Source organism: Prinia subflava, chromosome 20 (genome assembly GCF_021018805.1).
Source record: "Prinia subflava isolate CZ2003 ecotype Zambia chromosome 20, Cam_Psub_1.2, whole genome shotgun sequence".
Lineage (NCBI taxonomy): Eukaryota > Metazoa > Chordata > Aves > Passeriformes > Cisticolidae > Prinia > Prinia subflava.
The window spans coordinates 4,723,566-4,742,693 of record NC_086266.1 but is presented as its reverse complement, the minus strand read 5'-3'; the positions used below and the strand labels follow the sequence as shown (position 1 = coordinate 4,742,693).

The window sequence follows — 19,128 nt, the reverse complement described above, 5'->3', positions numbered from 1 at the left end:
TGAAAGGCCACTTGATCTGTCTTGGCTGGTGCTTGCAAGCAAGACCTCACTATCAGTGGGGTGAGGAAGGAGAGAAGTGAACAGAAACCAAGTGAACCCTGGGTCTCCTGTGCATGGCCAGACGCCCTTTGGCTGCCAAGGGCCAGGCCAGGGTGGGTGGGGAGGTTGCTGGCTCCCAGATGCATGCCACTGACTCTGGAGGGATGAGGCTGGAGGTGGGATGTGACCGGGCTCAGGGTGAAATGGGCCCAGGTGCCCGAGGGCTTCTCTCCTCCCAAGCTGCCATGCTTCCTCCCTGCCCTCGCTCCAACTGAGCTGGAGCAAACTCCTCCTAAAGCGGGAAAAAAACACCCCCCACGAGCTTTCCCCCCCTGTGAGGAGGAGGGGAAGGTGCTGGGTGCCCTGCACAGCCGGCCAGCCTGCCCCCCACCCCGCGCAGCTGCCTGGCACGGCAGACAGACACACACAGGGCTCCCTGGGGGTGGCAGCGGATGGCGGGCAAACGGAGCTGCTTTGCTTTGCTTTGCTTTGCGTGTCATGCAGTGGCAGCCTCGAGCACAGAAATACCTTCGTCTTCATCACCGTCATTATCCGCTAAGTCCTCGCCCTGTTTCTTAGCGCTGGCTCCTAGGGACCAAACACGAGGAGACAGAACAGAAAGGAAGACGAAAGGAAATAAAAACAGAACAACAAAAGAAGAAAAGAAAGGAAAAAAAAAGAACACAAAAAAAAAAAAAAAGAGAATTCAAAAATAGCATGATAGCAGAGACAGTGGGGCCACGCCTGTGCCCCACAGCACTGCTGGCTACTCACACTGCACCTCTCCCAGAGCCAGGGCAGTGTAGGGCACGGGCAGGACTGCCCCAGGAGTGTGCCAGGATGCTCCTTCACCTGGGCCCCTTCCCAGAGCCTCCCTGGGGAGGGCTGGGGTGGCAGGGAAGACGCGAGTGGGGCTGTGGCAGCACCAGTGCTGGTGGTGGATGAGTCTCTCAAAGCACTTGCTGATCTTCCTGCATCCCAGCCTGGTCCCCTGGTCATGCACCCTCAGCTCCAGGCAAGGCTCCCTCTCCCAGAGCCCAGGTGTGAACAGGAGCTCTGCTCCCAGCTCTGGGGACAGCCCCTGGGGACAGCCATCCTCTGCAGAGCTCACACCAAGGGTTGCCTTGCGTGGCCACTGATGCCAGGCAGGGTCCTGCCCATCACCCCTACATGGTGTGTGGCTCCTTGATGTGCCTGGCCACAAACCACTGGTACCATTGCATGAGATCACCACAGCACACAGGGGTCCCTCAGGACAGGTGCTCTCCTGAGCTGCCTGGCTCCATCCTGCACCAGCTCCCTCCATACAAGACCAGGTCCATGTTTCACACTGAGGATTTCAAAGGCACCAATCAACTTGATCTGACCAAGGCAGAACCCTAAACTTACTCATTTCTGTAACATCCTGAACGCCTTACAGTTGTTCTGTGTCCCTTCACCAAGCTGCAGTGCTGGGGCGTGGGCCAGCCCAAGCAGCCCCAGCTGGGCACTGTGGAATGCTGCCGTGGATGGCTGGCGGTGATCCTGGCACTCCCCAAACTGCAGCCAGCAGGAGCCTGTGGGCTGGCAGGGAGCAGGGGTGCTGAAAAGCCTGTGCCAAAACCCCACTCCTGCAGAGGACTGCACGCCAATGTGGACACAAAGGCAAGTGGTGCCGTCTCTGTGCTCTGGAGCTCTGAATTTCAGGAAGAGCCTGGGTGTTCTCATCCCCTTAGAGCTCCTGACTAATGCCTGGGAGTTCTCTGCTCCCTCAGCCTGCAAGAAACACTTTCCCAAGTGATGGTGACCCCTGGGGAGGCAGCAGGGCTTCCCCCAGACAGGATTTATCCACACAGTGCCTGCACTGCCCCATGACTTTCCCCTGAGACAAGGGGCTCTGACACCCTGCCAGGCACCCGGCTGATCCCAGGGTCCTGCTACCACCACAACGGGCCCCAATGCCACAGTAAGGGCTTGCACTGCCCCCAGAAAAGCTCCCACGAGCAAGGGACAAGCCTGTGGCTGCATGGAACTACAGGACTGAATGCACAAAACTGGTCAGAAAGACAAAACTGGGGAGCTGTGCTCACTGTCAGTGTGGGAGTGGCATTCTGCAGATGACACAGGATGTGGATAACAGAGATGGCAGCATGAGTGGGGCAGAATTTGAATTTAAAAGGAATCTGTGATGGGGGAGGAAGAGATCTGAAATGGCTGTGAGGCTGCTCCATCAGGGTGAGAGGCTGGTAGAATGCCTTAAGCAGCCGTGACCTGCTGGAGAAAGTCTGGAGGAGCAGGCATCCAGAAACCTCGAAAAATCCAGCAGGGCATGAAAAGTTTGCAGAAGGCTGGGTCACATGAATCCGGGGAGCACAGGCATGACGGGAGCTCCAGCAGCATCCCAACACATTAAAGACCACTGTGAGGTGGTGAGGTGGAAGAGCAAGTCCCTCTCAGGCAGCCCTGGGGCTACAGGAGGCAGGATGAGAAGAAAACCTTTCTGGCAGAAAGGGCAGAAGCAGTCGAAGCAGCAGCCTGGGGAGGTGTTGAGACCAGGTGGGACACAATGCCAGCAAGAGGTGAGGTAGAGCTGCTCCTGCCAAGGGCAGGGATGGATCAGCTGTCTCCTGTGCTGCTCTGATTTTCTCCAAGGCAGAGTTTACCTCCCGACCTACTCTCACCATGCTCCAGCCCCGCCTCCTCACCTCCTGCCTCACCACCCAGCCATCCTCTGAGCACCTCACATCGTTCTCCTCTTTTCACCCAGCACCAACCCACCCCTGTCATCCCTCGGCCCAGCACCTCAGCCCCAGCATCCCCCCGCTCCTGCTGCATCCTCCCCACGCTGCCTCCCCAGACACACACTTGGCCAGGCATGTGCAGCCACAGCCTCTTTGCAGGAGGGCTGCAAGCTTGACCTGCTGTGTCTTCATTAGGAAGAGCTGCAAGTGCAGAAAGCACTTAAATGACGAAGAACTCATGCAATATTTGCTACCCAGTGCTCTGCACCAACCTCTTGGTACTTCTAAGGGATAGGGATTTTCCTCTAATGAAGACCACAGCCAGCGAGCTTTAATGCACACCATGCTTCAGAGTTGAGGAGCTGACCACAGGCAGCTGGAGATCATTTTCCACTGCCAAAGGCCCTGGTGCTGTTAAAGCCCTGGGACTGGCCAGGCTGCAGCCCTCCAGCCTGGTCTCCTTCAGGGGAGAAAAGTGTCTGGGCAGATGAGAATGGAGGACTCAGCTATGAAGACTTGTCAGGTTATAAAAGAGGGGAGTGGACAACATCTCTGTGACCTGAGCACCTGTCCTGGCTGAGCAGGGAGGGATCCAGCTGGAGACTGCTGCTGCAGAGCTTAGGGATGGCTGGGACAAGCCTCCAGCAGCCTGAGCTTCAGGCGCCACAAAAAGATGGCAGAAAGCAGCACTTGGGAAGCTAAGCAAAGCAGGAGTGCAGTGATGCAGGCCAGGGGGAAGGGGAACAGCAGTGACATGTGTGTGTGGCAGATGCAAAGCACAAGCCTCACCCCTCAGCAGGAAGGTGCCAGGGTGGTTATGGCCAGCACAGACTGCTGTGACCAAGTGGAGTTTCTGCCTCTTGCTGCAGTGTTCACCTTCAGCACAGCCCACCAATGCCCACAGCTCGTGAGAGCAATCACAGCTTCACTTCCCTCACCCAGCCCCACTTTCCACTGGCCACTGCCATGTTCAGGGACACCCAGCCCAGGAGATCTTCCTCTGCTCTATCAAAGGCTACCACACAGAGCCCTGCAGCACCCATGGGGATGGTTTTAAACCTGTGGATTCACAGCTGGAAAAACTGAAAGTCCTCATGGCTCTTACTCCCCTTACCATTGAAAAGCATCCTCCACTAACCCAGGAGGTGAATGCCTGTTGTGCCACTTCACTTTAAGCTGACTGCAAAGTGACATTGTTAGGCTGATAGGAAGGATGCATACACTCTTATCTGAAGGACTCCAGGAAGATTTAAGTTCAAGTTTAGTAAAAAAAAAAAAAATCACTTTGCCTGAAACAGGGGCATCCATGCTAGATTTATGCTATCTTAAGTAAACCATACCAACAGCACTGACACCAGTGCAAACAGAGATAAAGCAGGGTAAGGAGCCTCAGTCCTTGGAGCCTTCATTTTCTGCATGGTGTGGATAAAAGAAGAGCAGGAGCCTGAGATGACACCTTTCCAGATCCAAATGTTGTTTAGGGCACCCACAGGCAGCTCCAGCAGCCTGTCCTCAGTGTGAGCTCCCTGGGGCACCCACTCCTGCAAAGCAGGGAGCAGGAGCCTCTGATGGCTGCATGCACCCAAGGTACACCTGCTGCTGGCCACAGCATCTCAGCTGCTGCTCTGGGAGGGCCAAGGAACAGGACCCAGAACGGTGCAGCTGTTGAAGCTGCTGCTGCACCACCCCACAGGCAGGGACAGCTCTGTCAGAGGGCCCTTCCAGCCGCCAGCCCGTGCTCCAGGAGTGCAGCACAGCCTGGTGCTGGCCTGCCCCTCCCTGTCCCGGAATGATGCAGAGGAGTTATCTCCATCCCTGAGTGGACTCTAAAAGCACTGCATCTCCTCACGCTCTGCTGCCTCCGGCAGCACAAACGCCGACCCTCACCTCTGCAAATTGCTCCCCGGAGTGGAAGCGGAGCGCCAGGGCGGCGGTCTGCCCACGGCCAGCTCTGCAAAGTGCCAGGCTTCCAGGGGGCTGGGAGGAAGCTTCCAGCAAGGTAGCACTGCAGAATTTGTGCAGCTGTGGGGAAGCCTCAGCTGGTACTTGGAGAAAGTCAGCTTCTTAAAGAGCAGCAGAGAAGCCACAATGCTGTTCCCGCAGAGCTGCCAAAGTGCTTCCTTATCCCAGGAGCTGCTGGGAGCTCCAGACACCCTCACACAGCAGAGGAAGACTCTGGACCTGTACATTTGTCTCTGCAATATTGCAGAATCTTCACAGTCCCCGCCAGAGAGATTTGGGCATTTGCTAATGAAAACCAGGAAGAGCTGCTAAGTGCAGGGCAACCACATTTTTCCCCTCCAAAAATGACATCCACCTCCTCATGCCCTGCAGTAAGGCTTGCCCAGGCTGGTGATGAAGGGAAGAAAAAATCATCTTGGCATCTACCACAGCCAAAAACAGGCTGGAAGTGTTGGCAGCATAAAGCATGGGGCAGAGCTACATTTTGCACTCTCAGGGTGTGTGTACATGGTCTTTGGGTGGGCAGCACTATTTTTGCAGCAAAATCTGAGCCTCAAGTAAGGCTCAGTGCTGTCAGCTCCCCAGGCACCATGCATGGCTAGCTGCTCTCAAAGCACTGCTGCCCTGTATTGCTACCAAAAAAGGGACCAATGTGTATGGAGGAGACTGGCATTTAGAAAATTTCCATATAGGAAATTACTGTGGGCAACTGGGCAGGGAAACAGGGATGTTTTTCTGTCCCAGAGATAAACAAGCATGACTAATAAATTCCCAGTCCTTTGTCTGCTCTGAAATACACTGAACTTAGGGGTGGCAGAAGTCATGAAAACTCCGGTAAGGTGGGAGCTGAGGCATTTCCAGCCACCAAAATATTGTTCTGTGAGAGGAGTGCTTATCACTGCTCGTCTGTGGCCTTAGAAATAGTAATCATGATTATTGAATGAGTCAATGTTCAAATGTTCAACCTGAGGAAATCAGCACTGCAGGTAGATTACCCTCTCCCCAAGCATTACTAACCTAGGATACACAACGAGGAGTGTGGGAGCGTCTGTGTTTCATCACAAGTGACTCAATTAATTCAAGCCAACAGCTCCCAGAGCCTGGCCAGAGCTGGAGGGAAGTGCCAGTGTCTGGGTGCTTTAATTCTTGGCACGCCACACCTGGATGTCCAAATAGCTGGCACTGGGGACCTGCTGGTCCATGAGTCAACAGAGCCCAGTGGGGGCAAAGGGAATGTCCCTCCCCAGCGCCCTGGGAGGCGACCAGAGATGGGCTGCAAGGAAACCCTGCCCGTGAGCGGAGCCAGCGGGGAGGGAAACCCAGGAGATGAGCACACCCAAGGTGGGTTTTGTCACACCTTATCTCATCCCCTTCTCTGGCAGTAACCTGCAGCCTGCTTCCCCGGGCCTGGCTGCAGGGCTGGGGGCGGCGGGGGTCTGCCAGCCCCGGCAGCCGGTGGGAGGGCCGGGAGAGGAAGCGCTTTGAAGTGGCTGGTGATCACTGGCACAGCCGGCTCCGGAGGCAGCGTGCAGAGACTCCCTAATGCGCCAGCCCTTTCAGGGGCAGCCTTGGCACTCAGAGGGATGGCGTGTGAATAGCCAGGACAGCAACAGGAAAAGCAAAGCAAAGAAACCAAACAACAGAACTGGGGGAAACGGCTGGAAGGAAAGCGCTCCCCAAACCTCCAAGCCCAGCTGTGCTGGCCCCGCCAAACCCAGGGGTGCAGGGAGACAGAGGCTGGGATGCAGGGATGCTGCTGCTGCTGCTGCAGGACGCCCAGGACAGCAGCCTGTGCTGCCCAGACGTCCTGTACTGAGCCTTTCAGAAGAGCTTGGCTGCCTGACCGTCCACACGTTCATCTTTGGGATGCACAGAGCAGCCAGCTCTCCCTGCCTGCAAGGGGGCTGTGTGGAGGGATGGGGAGGCATTGTGTCTGACACGGGGCTGAGCCAGCTACCATTTGTACTTCTCTACTCCCTTGTGCATGTCGCTGGTTGGGAATACTGGATCATTTAGGGGCAATGGGGAAGGTCAGTGGAGGCAAGGCAAAGCAGAGCTGTGTCTGAACTGGAGGTGCTTGGCTGCCTGTGAGGCAGCTAGGGCTCAGGGAGGCTGCTGTGCCATGGGCGGGAGACCAAATCCTTACTGGCAGGACTGGCAGTGGCATGGGGGTGTGAGCAGTGGGGAGCTCTGGCAGGCACAAGGCTCAGGGCAGAATCTGCAGCATTTACACAGCCAGGAGAGGCTTTATGCTTTTAACCAAGGAGCTCTGGATGCAACATGATCAGGGATGTAATGAGGGGAAAGTTCAGCCCAGGATGGACTGCAGTCCCCCATCACACAGGTCCTTCCCTTAACAGGTCTGCACACCACCAATGGGGTAACCCAACCTGAGGGATGGATGCATTTAAGTGCTACCTGCCCTCAGAGGCTGCCCCTCATGGCCAGGGACTGGGAGGCTGTCAGTGCCGGTGGGATGAAGGTGGGAGTGCAGGCTCAGCCCAGGAGAAGCTGTTCTGAAAGGCCTGGAGCAACATGAGCACCCTCATGACCTGACCCCAGGCCTGCGCTCCCAGCTGGCCGGAGCATCTGTGGGGCTCTTCCCAGTGGGAAGCAGGGGGTGGCAGGGTGGGCTGCTTGGAGGGTCCACAGTCCAGGGGCAGCACAGAGAGGTGCTGGAGGAGTGCTGCAGGCCAGGGGCCAGCCAGGCACCCTCTCACTCTCTCACTCTCTCTCTCTTTCCTCTCTGTGCCTCTCTGCCGGTCGGCTTGCTACATACCTCCTTTCCTACATATTTTCTTGTTGGGCTTTCGGGTGCATTCCTTGGAAATCCGTTTTACTGTAAAATGAATAAAAGACTACAAAATAACAGGAGGCTCCACTGATGGGAGTGGGCATGCAATCACAACCACGCTGCTACCCTCCCACCGCCCCCGGGACCGCGGGAGGTGGGGAGGGAGCGTCGCCATGGGAGGAAAACTCTGGGCCAGCCGTGCTGGGCGGGAAGGAAGGCATGATGCATTCCGTGGGCCCCAGAGACCGAGGAGTGGAGCCAGCCAGCCTGGGAGAAGCCACTGGCCCGCCAGGCTGCCGTGCTGTGAGCAGCAGACCGGCTGCGGGTCCCTTCTGGCCCGCTGAAAATCCCTGGGGGCTCCCGGTGCGGTGAGGCTGGGGCGGGCGCGCGGGCGGGCGCTGCCTCCTCTGCCCTCTACTTACAGTTCAGGTGGGATCCCCTACAAAGGAAAAGGTTAGACAAGGAGGCACCCAGCGCCGCTCAGCCTCACCCCAACGGGAGCGTGCGTCCCCAGCACCCCAGGCTCATCGCTGTGCCGCCGTCCCGCCGGCGCACGGGGGAGCAGCCAAGCGATGTGTCTGCCGGTGCACCCCAACCACCCATCCGTACCAGGGCCCAGAAAAGGGCTCCGTGGTCCCTTTCTTGCCGGAGCATCTTCCCAGGGAGAGGCAGAGAGTGTTCCTCCCAGCCGCAGCCCACGCCCACAACTAGCGCATGGACCTGGGGAGGGTGGGAAGCAGGGAGGAAGGACGAACTGGAACCAACTCAAGACAGAACCTGGCACTCGGCGCCTGTGGGGAGCACAAATCAGCTTGTCACTCTGTGGATCTGCGGTCAGAGAGTCGGATTCAGATTTAGCAATACAAGAGAGGAACCCGTGACGATGCCATGGAGGTGGAGGGGTGGGACCGGGAGGCGTGGAGGAGCAGGAGCACGCGAGACAGAGATGGCAGCTGAGGGCAAGAGGGCAAGCTGCATGGCCAGAGAAAGCTTTCTACAAACAGACAGCATGCTGCAGGGTCCACAACCACATGCTTCAAACACAACACCCAGGTGAGACCAACCACTGCTGGGGAGGGGTGGAGTGACCCCCCCCTTGCTCTCCTGTGGTCACCCCAGAGGGGACTCACCATCCTCCGTGGGGATGTAGATGTTGAGGTACAGACAGTCCTCGTTGGGGTCCTGGATGTACGTGGCCACGATATCCAAATTGGAGGTAAACCAGATGGGCAGCATGATCTCGGGAACGGCGTTGTGGATGTTCTGGGGGCAGACTGGTGAGAAGTGGGTAGCGTTCCTGATGCCCGACCAGGACGGCGGTGGCTCGGGGGGCATGAATCTCTTCTCCCCGATGGGGGGAGCGGCATAAGGAACCCCCAGGTACTGGTCCACGGGCCCCAGGATCTCACTGGGCAACGGCACGCGCACCCCTCGTAACTTCCCGTAGTGAGTGTTGACAGTGGGAGAGTAGACCTGGCCCTCCATCTGCACAACCATCGAGGCAAAGCTCAGGACCCAGAGGGTGAGACGCAGGTCCCAGCTGGCCACCAGCTCAGGCACTTGGAGAACAGGGGGGAAGAGAGGGCTTCTCCAGAGTATCAGCCACATTGTCCGGGAGAAACAGCACCAACATCCAGGCCTGAAGCTCCTGGGGCGAGGTCTCAGAGCAACCCCATCACACCAAGCCTCCGATTTGCCCACCAGGAACAGACGGAGCAGAAGAGACAGGAGTCAGGAGAGCGCAGCCCAGCCACACCTTCTGCTGGGGGAGTCAGGAGCGCGGACGCAGGGAGATGGGGCACCAGCTCCTCACAGCCTCCCAGCTGCCTGCTGCTGCCTGCCTGCCAGTGGCCCAGCCCGGAGGTGACTGCTGATACTGTGGAGAGATGGAGGGAATTAACAGCAGACTTGCTCTGGAAGAGTTGAAGACCTGCAGTGCAGAAAGAGTGGCAGAAAGAGCCAGGAGCTCTGGCTGAGCCTCCCACCCATGGGTGCTCATTGGCTCTGCCACCACCTGGGCAAGAGGCTCTGGGAACAGGCAAAAGCGGGCAGAGCAAGCAGAGCATGTGCAGACTCACACACTGTCTGCCCATGCCCGCAGAGCCTGTCCCCAGCGCTCAGGGGGTGCCAAGACAAGCGGAGAGAGCTGTGTCCCTCCCCATAAGGAGCCTGTTGGACACCACTGGTGCCCTGCACCAGACCCCGCTGGCACCTCTCCTTTCGTGTTCCCCACACCCCGCAGCTTGTGCTCCTCGCCTGGGCTGCTCCTGTCCGGGAGCACCACCCCTTACACACCAACAAACTCCAGCCAGGCACTCAGTGCAGGCCACCCTGCACTGGCCAAGGCACAGAGACCCCAGACAGGACCCGGAAGCTGGGCAGGCAGGGGGGGAACAGCCAGAGGAGCCCTTTGGTGCCTCTGCCGTCCCTTTCAGGGGCAGAGCTGCGCTCCCACGGCCCCGCCCGGGCTGGCAGCATCGGGAGGAGCAGCTGCGGCAGCCCCCGTGGGGAAGGGAGGGCGCTGCAGATGGGGACCCGCGGATGTGTCAGCGAGCAGAGCTCCTGTGCCAGCCAGCAGAGCTGGAGGCTGTGGGGATTCTCAGCGCTCTGCCCTTCACCTTCCCGCACCGCCTGTCGCGTTTAGGGCTTATGTAAGCGCCCCCCAGCCTCGGCTCCCCCCGCCAGCGCCGCTGCTCCCGGGGGAGCCGGGCACGGGGAGCTGCACCCGCCCGGTGCTCCCCTCACCCCGGGCATCGGCCCCGCTCCTTCTGCCGGGTCCCCTCCAAAAGGCCGTGCTGGCTCAGGGGATGCTCACTCGTCCTGTCTCAGCCACATGTCCCCACCCTGGGAGAGACGGCAGCGCTGGTGAGACGCCTCCGTTGTGCCCCAGGGCATCCCTGCGTGCCCACCCGGTGGATCTCTCCCAGGCTCAGAGGGGAGCAGAGTTGCCTTGAAATTATTGGAGCACAAAATAAGGGCTGTATGCAGATGGGAGTTTGCAGCTCTGGTGGAGGTTCAGTTGGGCAGGGATTCCACAAATAGAGAACACCTCATCCAATGAGGAAAATCCGCAGGGAAAAAACCCACCACCACCAAAAAAAACCATCCCAAACCTCCCAGACAGACAAAAAGACACCCACAAAACCCCCCACCCAAACAAAACACAACCAAAAACCCCCACAGAAGGTGTCTCAAATCTGTACTGCACATGTGCAAGCAACTCACTGCTGGTCATTAAGGACATGGGCCCATGCTGTGCCTGCCCTCCTGATACGCCCAAAGAACTTGGCAGCCTCAGAAATCAGGGTAACAGAGTAAACAGAAACACTTATCTCAGAAAATCATGTTACTGCACTCAGCCCACCCAAGCAGCAAGGCCTCGCAGGGCTGGGCATGCAGGCTCCTCTCCAGAGCCTGCCGAGGGAATGCAGGTAGTGCCAGACAAGGAGGGCAGTGCATCTCTGCACATCGCTCCCCTTCACCTCCTCCTGCCCCTCCAGGCAGCGACAGAAACACACCAGCAGGGGCACGACACTGCTGCATTATCCCCCAAACACATGCCAGAGCCTGAGAAATGAAAGCTGAGTCAAGGGCCAGAGAAAGAGCTGAGGAACCCAGAGACCCCAGGCTCAGCTCTGCCCACCACTGCTGGAGCTGCCTCTGCAGCACGGCACCTCGGCTGCCCTGTTCTGCCTGCAGCTCTGGAAGAAAACCATCACTCATCTCACGTTCCTTGCTGCAATGCTCCTCCTTCAGCAGAGACCTGACCTTTGCCTAACAGCGACATCCCAGGGGTGTAGTGCTGGCCTGGGACCCCCCAGAGCTGTTCCCAAGCAGGATCTCAAAGCTGCTTCAGACCCACCACTCTGCCTGACATTGCTGGAAGGCAAACTGCCCAGTGTAAATCTTCTGCTCAGGTTCCTTCAGGTACCGCAGGTTAGGATAAAGCTAATTATTAATGACTGTCGTATCTAATTTGTATGACTGGAAGCTACAGGCAGCTTCCAGTCTTTATGACAGTGCATACAGTGCTCCCTGCAGAGCCATTCCACTGATCCATCATCATTTTCTGTCTGCAGGAACACCACAGCCCCGCCACTGGTGGTTCACCAGCTGATTTCTGAGCTCCAGAGCTTCCCCGTGGCTGCAGCCCCATGCTGGTGGGCACTGCTGCTCCACCAACTCATCCAGGAGAGCAATTCCACGGCACCAGGCAGTGCCACTACACAGCTGCCCAGCTGGGCTGCACACACCAGTCACAGGGCTGAATTCACAGCCCACTTTGCATCCGTGGAGCTTCCGCACGCCCACTGCAACCATCCTGCCCTGACACAATGAGGAATCTCTTTTTACAAAGCACAGCCGAAAAACAGCTCCTCAGAATTATGCTATGATGATATTCCTCTGGGTTTTTGTTTAATCCTCATCCAGCTCTGAAAAAACATGGAAATCTGAAGACAAAAAAACACAAGCTAAGAAAGAATTAAGTATGCATTCTTAACTTAAAGAAGACGATGCTACAGGTCTTTAAAACTGTCTCCAATTACAAGTTTTACAAAGCATGGAGCACAGAGGTGAGCTGCACTAGTGATAGCCAAATATGTCCAGATATGAAGATGCACAGTCAAGGCCCAGCAGCCCTAATGTTACCCTGGAGAGCCACAATGCCTTAACACTCAAATACAGCTCACGGTGTTGTAACATTTGTAATTCCACATTTGGTTCCATCATTTTTTAAAGACTCTTTGCCTCCATCTGCCCTTGTCCCTGCAGCACAGAATAAAGGCACCCAAACAATCTCAGTGACATGCTTCTAAGCCTTCCTGTGTTTGGAGTTTTTTCAATTACAAACCCAAAAAACGATGCAAACCCTATATCTGAAATTCCCTGGGTTTCAAATGCCTGATTTGAGATAATTACAATACCCCTGTAACACATCTGATACCCTCATATTGCTGTTCTGTGCTCTGTGCTTCCTGGTGTAACTTCATGTTAACATAACATTTAGGATAGGAATTTAGCCTTAATTTAATGCTGACAGACTGCCATAAAAACCCAAGCCTAATCCCTTTCACTGTGGGTTGTTGCATGTGCCTTGCATTGCTGCCGCTGCCTCAACAGCTCTTAAGCTCCTTGGTCTTTCAAAGCACGAGAAAGAGCTGAGAGACCAGAGAAAGGACATTTCGTTCAGGGAAGCAATTCCCTTCACATCCCATGGGAAGTGGGAGCAAAACTTTCCCAGTTTTGCCGCCTACAGCGCTCTCACTCTTCCCTGCAGCAGGGAAGCCAAACGTGTCCCCCAGCGAGGATGGGCTGCTGCCTGCCAGCCAGGAATGAAACCGGGCTGGGCTGGGCAGGCACAGCCAAACTGGGACTGCTCAGACAAGCACGCAGTGAGAAACTGGGAGCACAAAGGCACCGCAGGCAGCCCAGGTCGCTCTGCCAGGCCGCTGGTGGGTGAGCAGAGGAAGTGAGGCTGCGAGCTGTTGGGGATGTTATTCATGTGCTTTGGAAAACAAATGCTCTGTAGGTATTTCCACGGCCACACTGTCTGCCAGACGGCTTCCTCCTCAACAAAGAGACGCTCTCCATGGAAACCTGGGCGGGTGGGATCCTCTGGAAGCCTCTCTGGCAGATGCATATTCAGGCATCTCAACACCAGCCAGACGAGCCGGATCCACACCTCCTCTGGCAGGCGGCCGAGGAGCTGCGAGCCCGCAGCCTGCTCTGCTATTGGAGCCTTCCTCGGGGCCCAGCCTCCTGCCCTGGAGCACCAAGCCCAGGTTCATCACACTCATGCTGTGGCTCTGTGTCCCACGAGGTTCACAGCCAGGACAGATGGAGACCTCAGAGCACCCAGCTGGCACGGATGGATGATCTCCTTCCAGCAGCCAGGGTGTCCCATTGCACCCTGCAGCCTCTGTGCCTTGTGCAGCTCTGCTCACCATCTGAGCCTGTTGTACCTCGCTGAGGGCCAGCCCATGCACCCCAGAACAAACGTGCACCCAGCAAGCAGTGTGGGAAACTTCTGCTTCTCTTCTCCAGGTGAGCTCCACACCTTTTCCCCAGCCTGTGCTCCAGGAGCTCAGGCTGGAGCTCAGCTCTCAGGCAGCGCACCTGCCAGACCCACTCCCCACCTGGAATCTTCTCTCCTCCAGTAATCTCAGCAGTAATCTCAGCAGGGCAGTAATCCCAGCTCTCACCCAGCCCCATCCCACCTGGCCTACAACCCTGCAGAAACCTCACAGGAAACTGGGGAGCAGAAAAGCTGCAGTGCACTGGACCAGTGTGCTCGTGTCCCTGTGTCCCAGCAGTCCCTCAAGAACACCCTGTGCCTGCAGGTCTCATCCCAGGTTACCACAGACAGATGTTTCCTGTTCCCCCAGCACTGTGGGGGCATTTCCCAGGTCCATCACAGAGCTGGTGGACAGTGATAGATGGCTCACAGTTACACTGAAAGGGACATGTAGGGTTTCAGAAAGGTCTGCCCTGCTGCTGCTGCTGCTCTGCTTTTCCATGAATGACCTAAATGACAGAACAGAGTACGTTTCAAAAGCTGCACGTGACACCCCAGCGCTTTAGAGGCCAGGATGGGAATTTGACATGCTCCTAACAGACTGGGAAAAGGGCTGAGAGATGATGGGCAGGACTGTAAGGCATTGGGAGGTAAAAATTTGCACAAACAGGCCACAGAAGAAAAGACAGCAGCAGTTCTGCCACAAGGGTCACGAGGGCTACAGGTGAGTACAAACTGAACATGAGCCAGCATATCATTGCCACAAAAAAGGCAGCTACAGGAGGATGTGAAAGGCCAGCTTACACATGAAGTAATTACTCTCTTTTCAGCTCATAAAGATACATCAAGTAATTTTACTGTTGTCCAGAGAAACAGTTTATTCCCCAAAAGACTTGGACTCAGAGAGGCCATGGGAGACCAGCATGATCATCAAAAAAGCTTTGGAGAAACGTCTGGAAGATTTGGATTAGTCTAGACAAGAAAAGTCACAGGGCACAGTTTTATAACATGCAAAGGCCACCGCAAAAAAGTTCAGAACACTCTGCCCTTTTGTGCTAGGTAGGAGACACATCCATATTAAGAAAGAAAAGTTAAGTGTACACCAGGAAGAGTTAAAGCACTCCATGGCTATCTGCAAAGGGTGGCAGATGGATGGACAAAGTGATTCCCAGCAGCCCCTCCAGCCCAGTCTCCCACATTTCTCATCACCCTGGCTGGCAGCTCTGCCCCTGCCCTCATTTATTCAGTATTTGTCACTGTCTGGGTATACACAGACACCCTGGCCATGAACCCTTCAGCACTTAGGGTCCAGAGCAGAGCACTTAGGAGGTTTCCCAGTACCATAGAGCCTAAAACATCCATTCTCCACTCAGCAGAGGCCTCTCCCAGTGTTCCCCACCTCACTCTCTTCCTGAGGCAGATCTGCAGCCCCCCAGTACTGAGGCACCACAGTCACTGTAACGGGACAGAAGGAAAACAGTCACAAACCTCACCCTTGTTTGCTTCAAGATATGTCCCTGTGCCTTGCCCTTCCTGGCTCCTACCCACAGCACCACCAATATTTAAGGCAAGCTGAACATCAGAAGCCTGTGAGACACTCCACTGCACATCCTTTGCCCTGGGGAGAGGATGAGGGACCACGTGAGAGGTGTCAGTTAAGTTCCTCAACGCTGCAAGAACATATGTGGGACAGAAGCTCTTTGACAACTCCCAGACACATGCCAAATCCTCGAGAGCTCCCATTCATAACAGAAGAATGTTACTCAAAATCCCTAGAAACAGACAATTTCAAGAGCCACTTCTGCCGTGGTGCCAAAGGCCTCCTGCTGCAAATATGGCCTGTCACCATCAGCTCCATGGCCTTTAATGAGTTCTTCATGAAGGAGCCAAGCCTGCCTTGGGAAGGACACCAGACCTTTCCCTTGCCCACATTTCAGCCTTTCCAGATATTTTTGGTGCTGAATGTCAGCACACTGCTCGATGCCCGGCTCCAGAAGACACGCTACCCAGCAGGGGAGATAGCCTGGATCATTTCCAGCTCTTGTTTGGCATCAAGAGCTCCAAAAATGCAGGAGGTTTCTGGGTGTCACTGAGCTGTGACCGGTGATGCTGCTGAAGGACAGCTCGTGAGCACTGCAGCAGGGACAGTGTTGGGGTCAGCACCCAATACTGCTGATGCAGGGAGAAGGTGACCACTATAGAAAATCCAAGGACAACTGTGCCTGAAAGCCTGGAGTCTTTTGGAGTGGACTCACCTTGAGTTAGTCTGGATTTTGACTGACCTTCCCACTCAGTGCTTCCCAGGAGCCTGGTGGAAAGCTGAGACAGGGCCACAAGGCACAGCCCGCAGCTGCTGTGTGAGCAGGGGGCTCTGCCAGGGCAGGAAGGACTTGTGGGCTCCCACATGGCTCAGGGATGGCTGCTGGGAGCAGCCTATTTATTGCCACTTTCTGGACAGAAATAATCCAGATTATCTCGCGTTGTGGCTTTCCTGAGCCCAGCACGAATACATAGTGGCAGCTTTTCTCTCCCTCACCTTGCTATTCACAGTTTCAGCGTGCAAACGCTCACCTGAAGGGGCAGAGGTTAACGGGGAGCAGTGTCCGAGCACAGCTGAACCTCCCCTGGCTCCGCAGCCCGGGCCGCCGGCAGCGAAGGGAGCGCCTGGAGCATCCCAGAGCCCCGGGACCCCCGCGACCCCCGGGACCATCCGCAGGTGGCATCGCTGTCCCGGTCCGGAGCTGTGTCCGGAGCCCCGGGAGAGCAGGGCTGAGGCTCTCCCGCAGCCCGCGGGAGCTGTCCCGTCAGCACCGCCGGGACCGGCACCGGGAAACACCGGGACACACCGGGAAACACCGGGAAACACCGGGACCGGAGAGGGGAGGAGAGGAGAGGAGAGGAGAGGAGAGGAGAGGAGAGGAGAGGAGAGGAGAGGAGAGGAGAGGAGAGGAGAGGAGAGGAGAGGAGAGGAGAGGAGAGGAGAGGAGAGGAGAGGAGAGGAGAGGAGAGGAGAGGAGAGGAGAGGAGAGGAGAGGAGAGGAGAGGAGAGGAGAGGAGAGGAGAGGAGAGGAGAGGAGAGGAGAGGAGAGGAGAGGAGAGGAGAGGAGAGTTGGTGTTCCAACTGAAATTATTCTATTCTATTCTATTCTATTCTATTCTATTCTATTCTATTCTATTCTATTCTATTCTATTCTATTCTATTCTATTCTATTCTATTCTGTTCTGTTCTGTTCTGTTCTGTTCTGTTCTGTTCTGTTCTGTCCTGTTCTGTCCTGTCCTGTCCTGTCCTGTCCTGTCCTGTCCTGTCCTGTCCTATCCTATCCTATCCTATCCTATCCTATCCTATCCTATCCTATCCTATCCTATCTAGCGCTTCACAAATTAATGTTAGAATTACTCCACCTCTGGTTTGGTGCAGGCAGGTGACTGAAAATGCAAAAGTGCATCCACAGAACCCTGGAATTTCCAGACGAGTACTCAGGAGGGAGCTGACAGACAATCTGCTTTCAGCAAGCCCTTGGCACCAGCACAAAGTTCATGCCAAGACAACTTGCTCACTCTCCCACACATCACAAACAAGCACCAGGCACCTACTCCAAGGCAATATAATCTCCCTCAAATCTGTGATCAACACTCCACAGCTAGCAGCCCAAGTGCCAATCTCACCCAGCAAAGAGAGAGCTGACTACGCCAGCAGCATTCCCCTCACTTCCTTCTCCAGCTTCAGGAAGCTGCATTGACATTATCCCACCTGCTCAGCACCATCCCCCTCACATCTGCCAGAGTGATGCTTCCTCTCCTAAATAATTGCCCTGGAAAATACCATGGCTAACAGGGGCCATTTTTAAAGTTAACATGGATCATTGTGAGTGATCTGTGTTAGGGAACAACTGCACAAGCACAAGGCTCTGAAGCTTCTGAAAGTCCAAGTCTAAACACATTCATATTTCTTATGTTAGCAAAAGCAGATTTGAAGTCTAATAAAGAAAGGAGACTTTGGTGACCCAAAGTGGCTGGCTCATGACACCCCCATTTCTGAAATGCCTGAAACTAAGAGGCAAGTATGAAACCAAGCTGCTGATGCAACGTCCTTCCCCAAAACTCTCTCATACCCCAGCCTCTCAAGCTCCTTTCTGGGCACCCAGCCATGCAAAGGACATGAAGATCCCAGAACCAATGGGCCATGGGCAATTTACACAAAGCTCTGTCCTGCCCATACCACCACCTGTGCTAGAACAGCTCAAGACATCTCACACAAGCTCCAAGGAGAGCTGAGAAAGCACCAGTGGCTGCAGGCAGGGTGAGTGTGTGCACAGCCAATGCTTTCCATGGGCTAATGTGGACTGGGGGAGGCTCTATAAATGTAAGGAGGTGGGCTGGGCAGAGAGGAACCGACTGCAGCTTAAAATATTTGGACTTCCTGCAAATGTGATTAGGGAGGGTGGGCAACAAAATCCAAGAGTGTTCTGAATGGGAACAGCTACATCCAAAATAAGTTGTCAATGTTTCATTTTTACTGACTAAAAGCAGGAAGCCAAATCCACTTAATCAAGGGTTGAAATCCAGACTGTGGCTTTGGAGCCTCTGGTTTCAGCAGCAGAGCCAGTAAAGGACTGGGTTTTTTACCAACATCTGCCCCAACCACCCATTTCTGCCTAACATCACTCCACTCTTTATCAGCTCAGAAAGGTTTTGTAGGGCAGAATCATAAAACAAGTCCTGGAAGTAATCTGTGCTAAAGGTAATAAAACCAGGACAAAGAACAGAGATGAAGGAAATAGCTGGAGACACGCAGGAACTAACTTTTCTACAGAAGCTGAAACATGACACAATAAGTTTTCTTGTGAAGAGATAAGGTTACAAGTCATCTGGCAGTGTACAAGCACCACCTTTTTGCACCAGGTGTTACCTAGCATGAGACACCAAGCCCATGGAGCAAGGTGGCTCTGTGGGGAGAGCACATCCCTGTGCAGGGGGAGGTGTGGGCCATCCTGAGAGAGCCACCCCTCGAGGGTCACAGGGCAGGCAGCAGAGCCACGTGTGCTCCCTCAGGGTGCAGGAAACCCCAAGCACTGCAGCCCAGCATCAAGCTGTTTCCTTATTGCAGGGTCTTTGCTCAGGAAAGCCATCCCAGGAGATGTTTGGCTGTCCACATCATCTCCACCTTGTTACACCAGTCCCTACTGCCAGGTGAAACAGCAGACAGGCTCTGCACAGACACAGGTGCCCAGGGCCTGGGGTGCAGGGCTGTGCCACCCCATGCTCCCGAGTTTCCCATGGCTGGGAGAGCTGCAGGTCCTGTCCTGTGCCAGAGAGATGCCCCAGCTAAACTGCAGCCCATTGCCCACTGGGCTCTGGATGCTGAGTTTTATGTTGGTGTGAGTGGCCCTGACCAAAGACCAGACGTCATTTTCTGGCCATATGGCAAATGTCCCTTTGAGCCTACTGGCATCAGCAGTGACCCACTGCTCCCTGACACTGCAGCTTGCCTGGGGGCACAATTAGTCCCAGCTCTGCCTTGGCTGGCCTGGGAGACCTGAGAGCTCCCCTCCTCACAGCCCTGGGCTCTTCATCCACAAGAGAGGGCTGCTCCCTGC

General features: G+C 55.5%; 1 protein-coding gene across 6 annotated transcripts in view; it reads right to left on the bottom strand.

Annotated features, from left to right (window-relative positions):
• NLGN3 (neuroligin 3) overlaps nt 1-19,128 on the bottom strand; it is a 38,430-nt gene that overhangs the window by 10,854 nt on the left and 8,448 nt on the right. For 2 of the 6 annotated variants that reach the window (XM_063416651.1, XM_063416650.1), the window contains exons 2-4: nt 8,646-9,391; nt 7,501-7,560; nt 568-627 (exon numbers count right to left, since the gene is read on the bottom strand). In XM_063416651.1, the coding sequence (XP_063272721.1) occupies nt 568-627; nt 7,501-7,560; nt 8,646-9,123 (598 nt within the window). In that variant the 5' untranslated portion in view covers nt 9,124-9,391. Of the gene's footprint in view, nt 1-567; nt 628-7,500; nt 7,561-8,645; nt 9,392-10,260; nt 10,280-19,128 lie in introns of those variants that run through there. The other 4 variants (XM_063416652.1, XM_063416654.1, XM_063416653.1 and 1 more) reach the window with 4 other exon arrangements.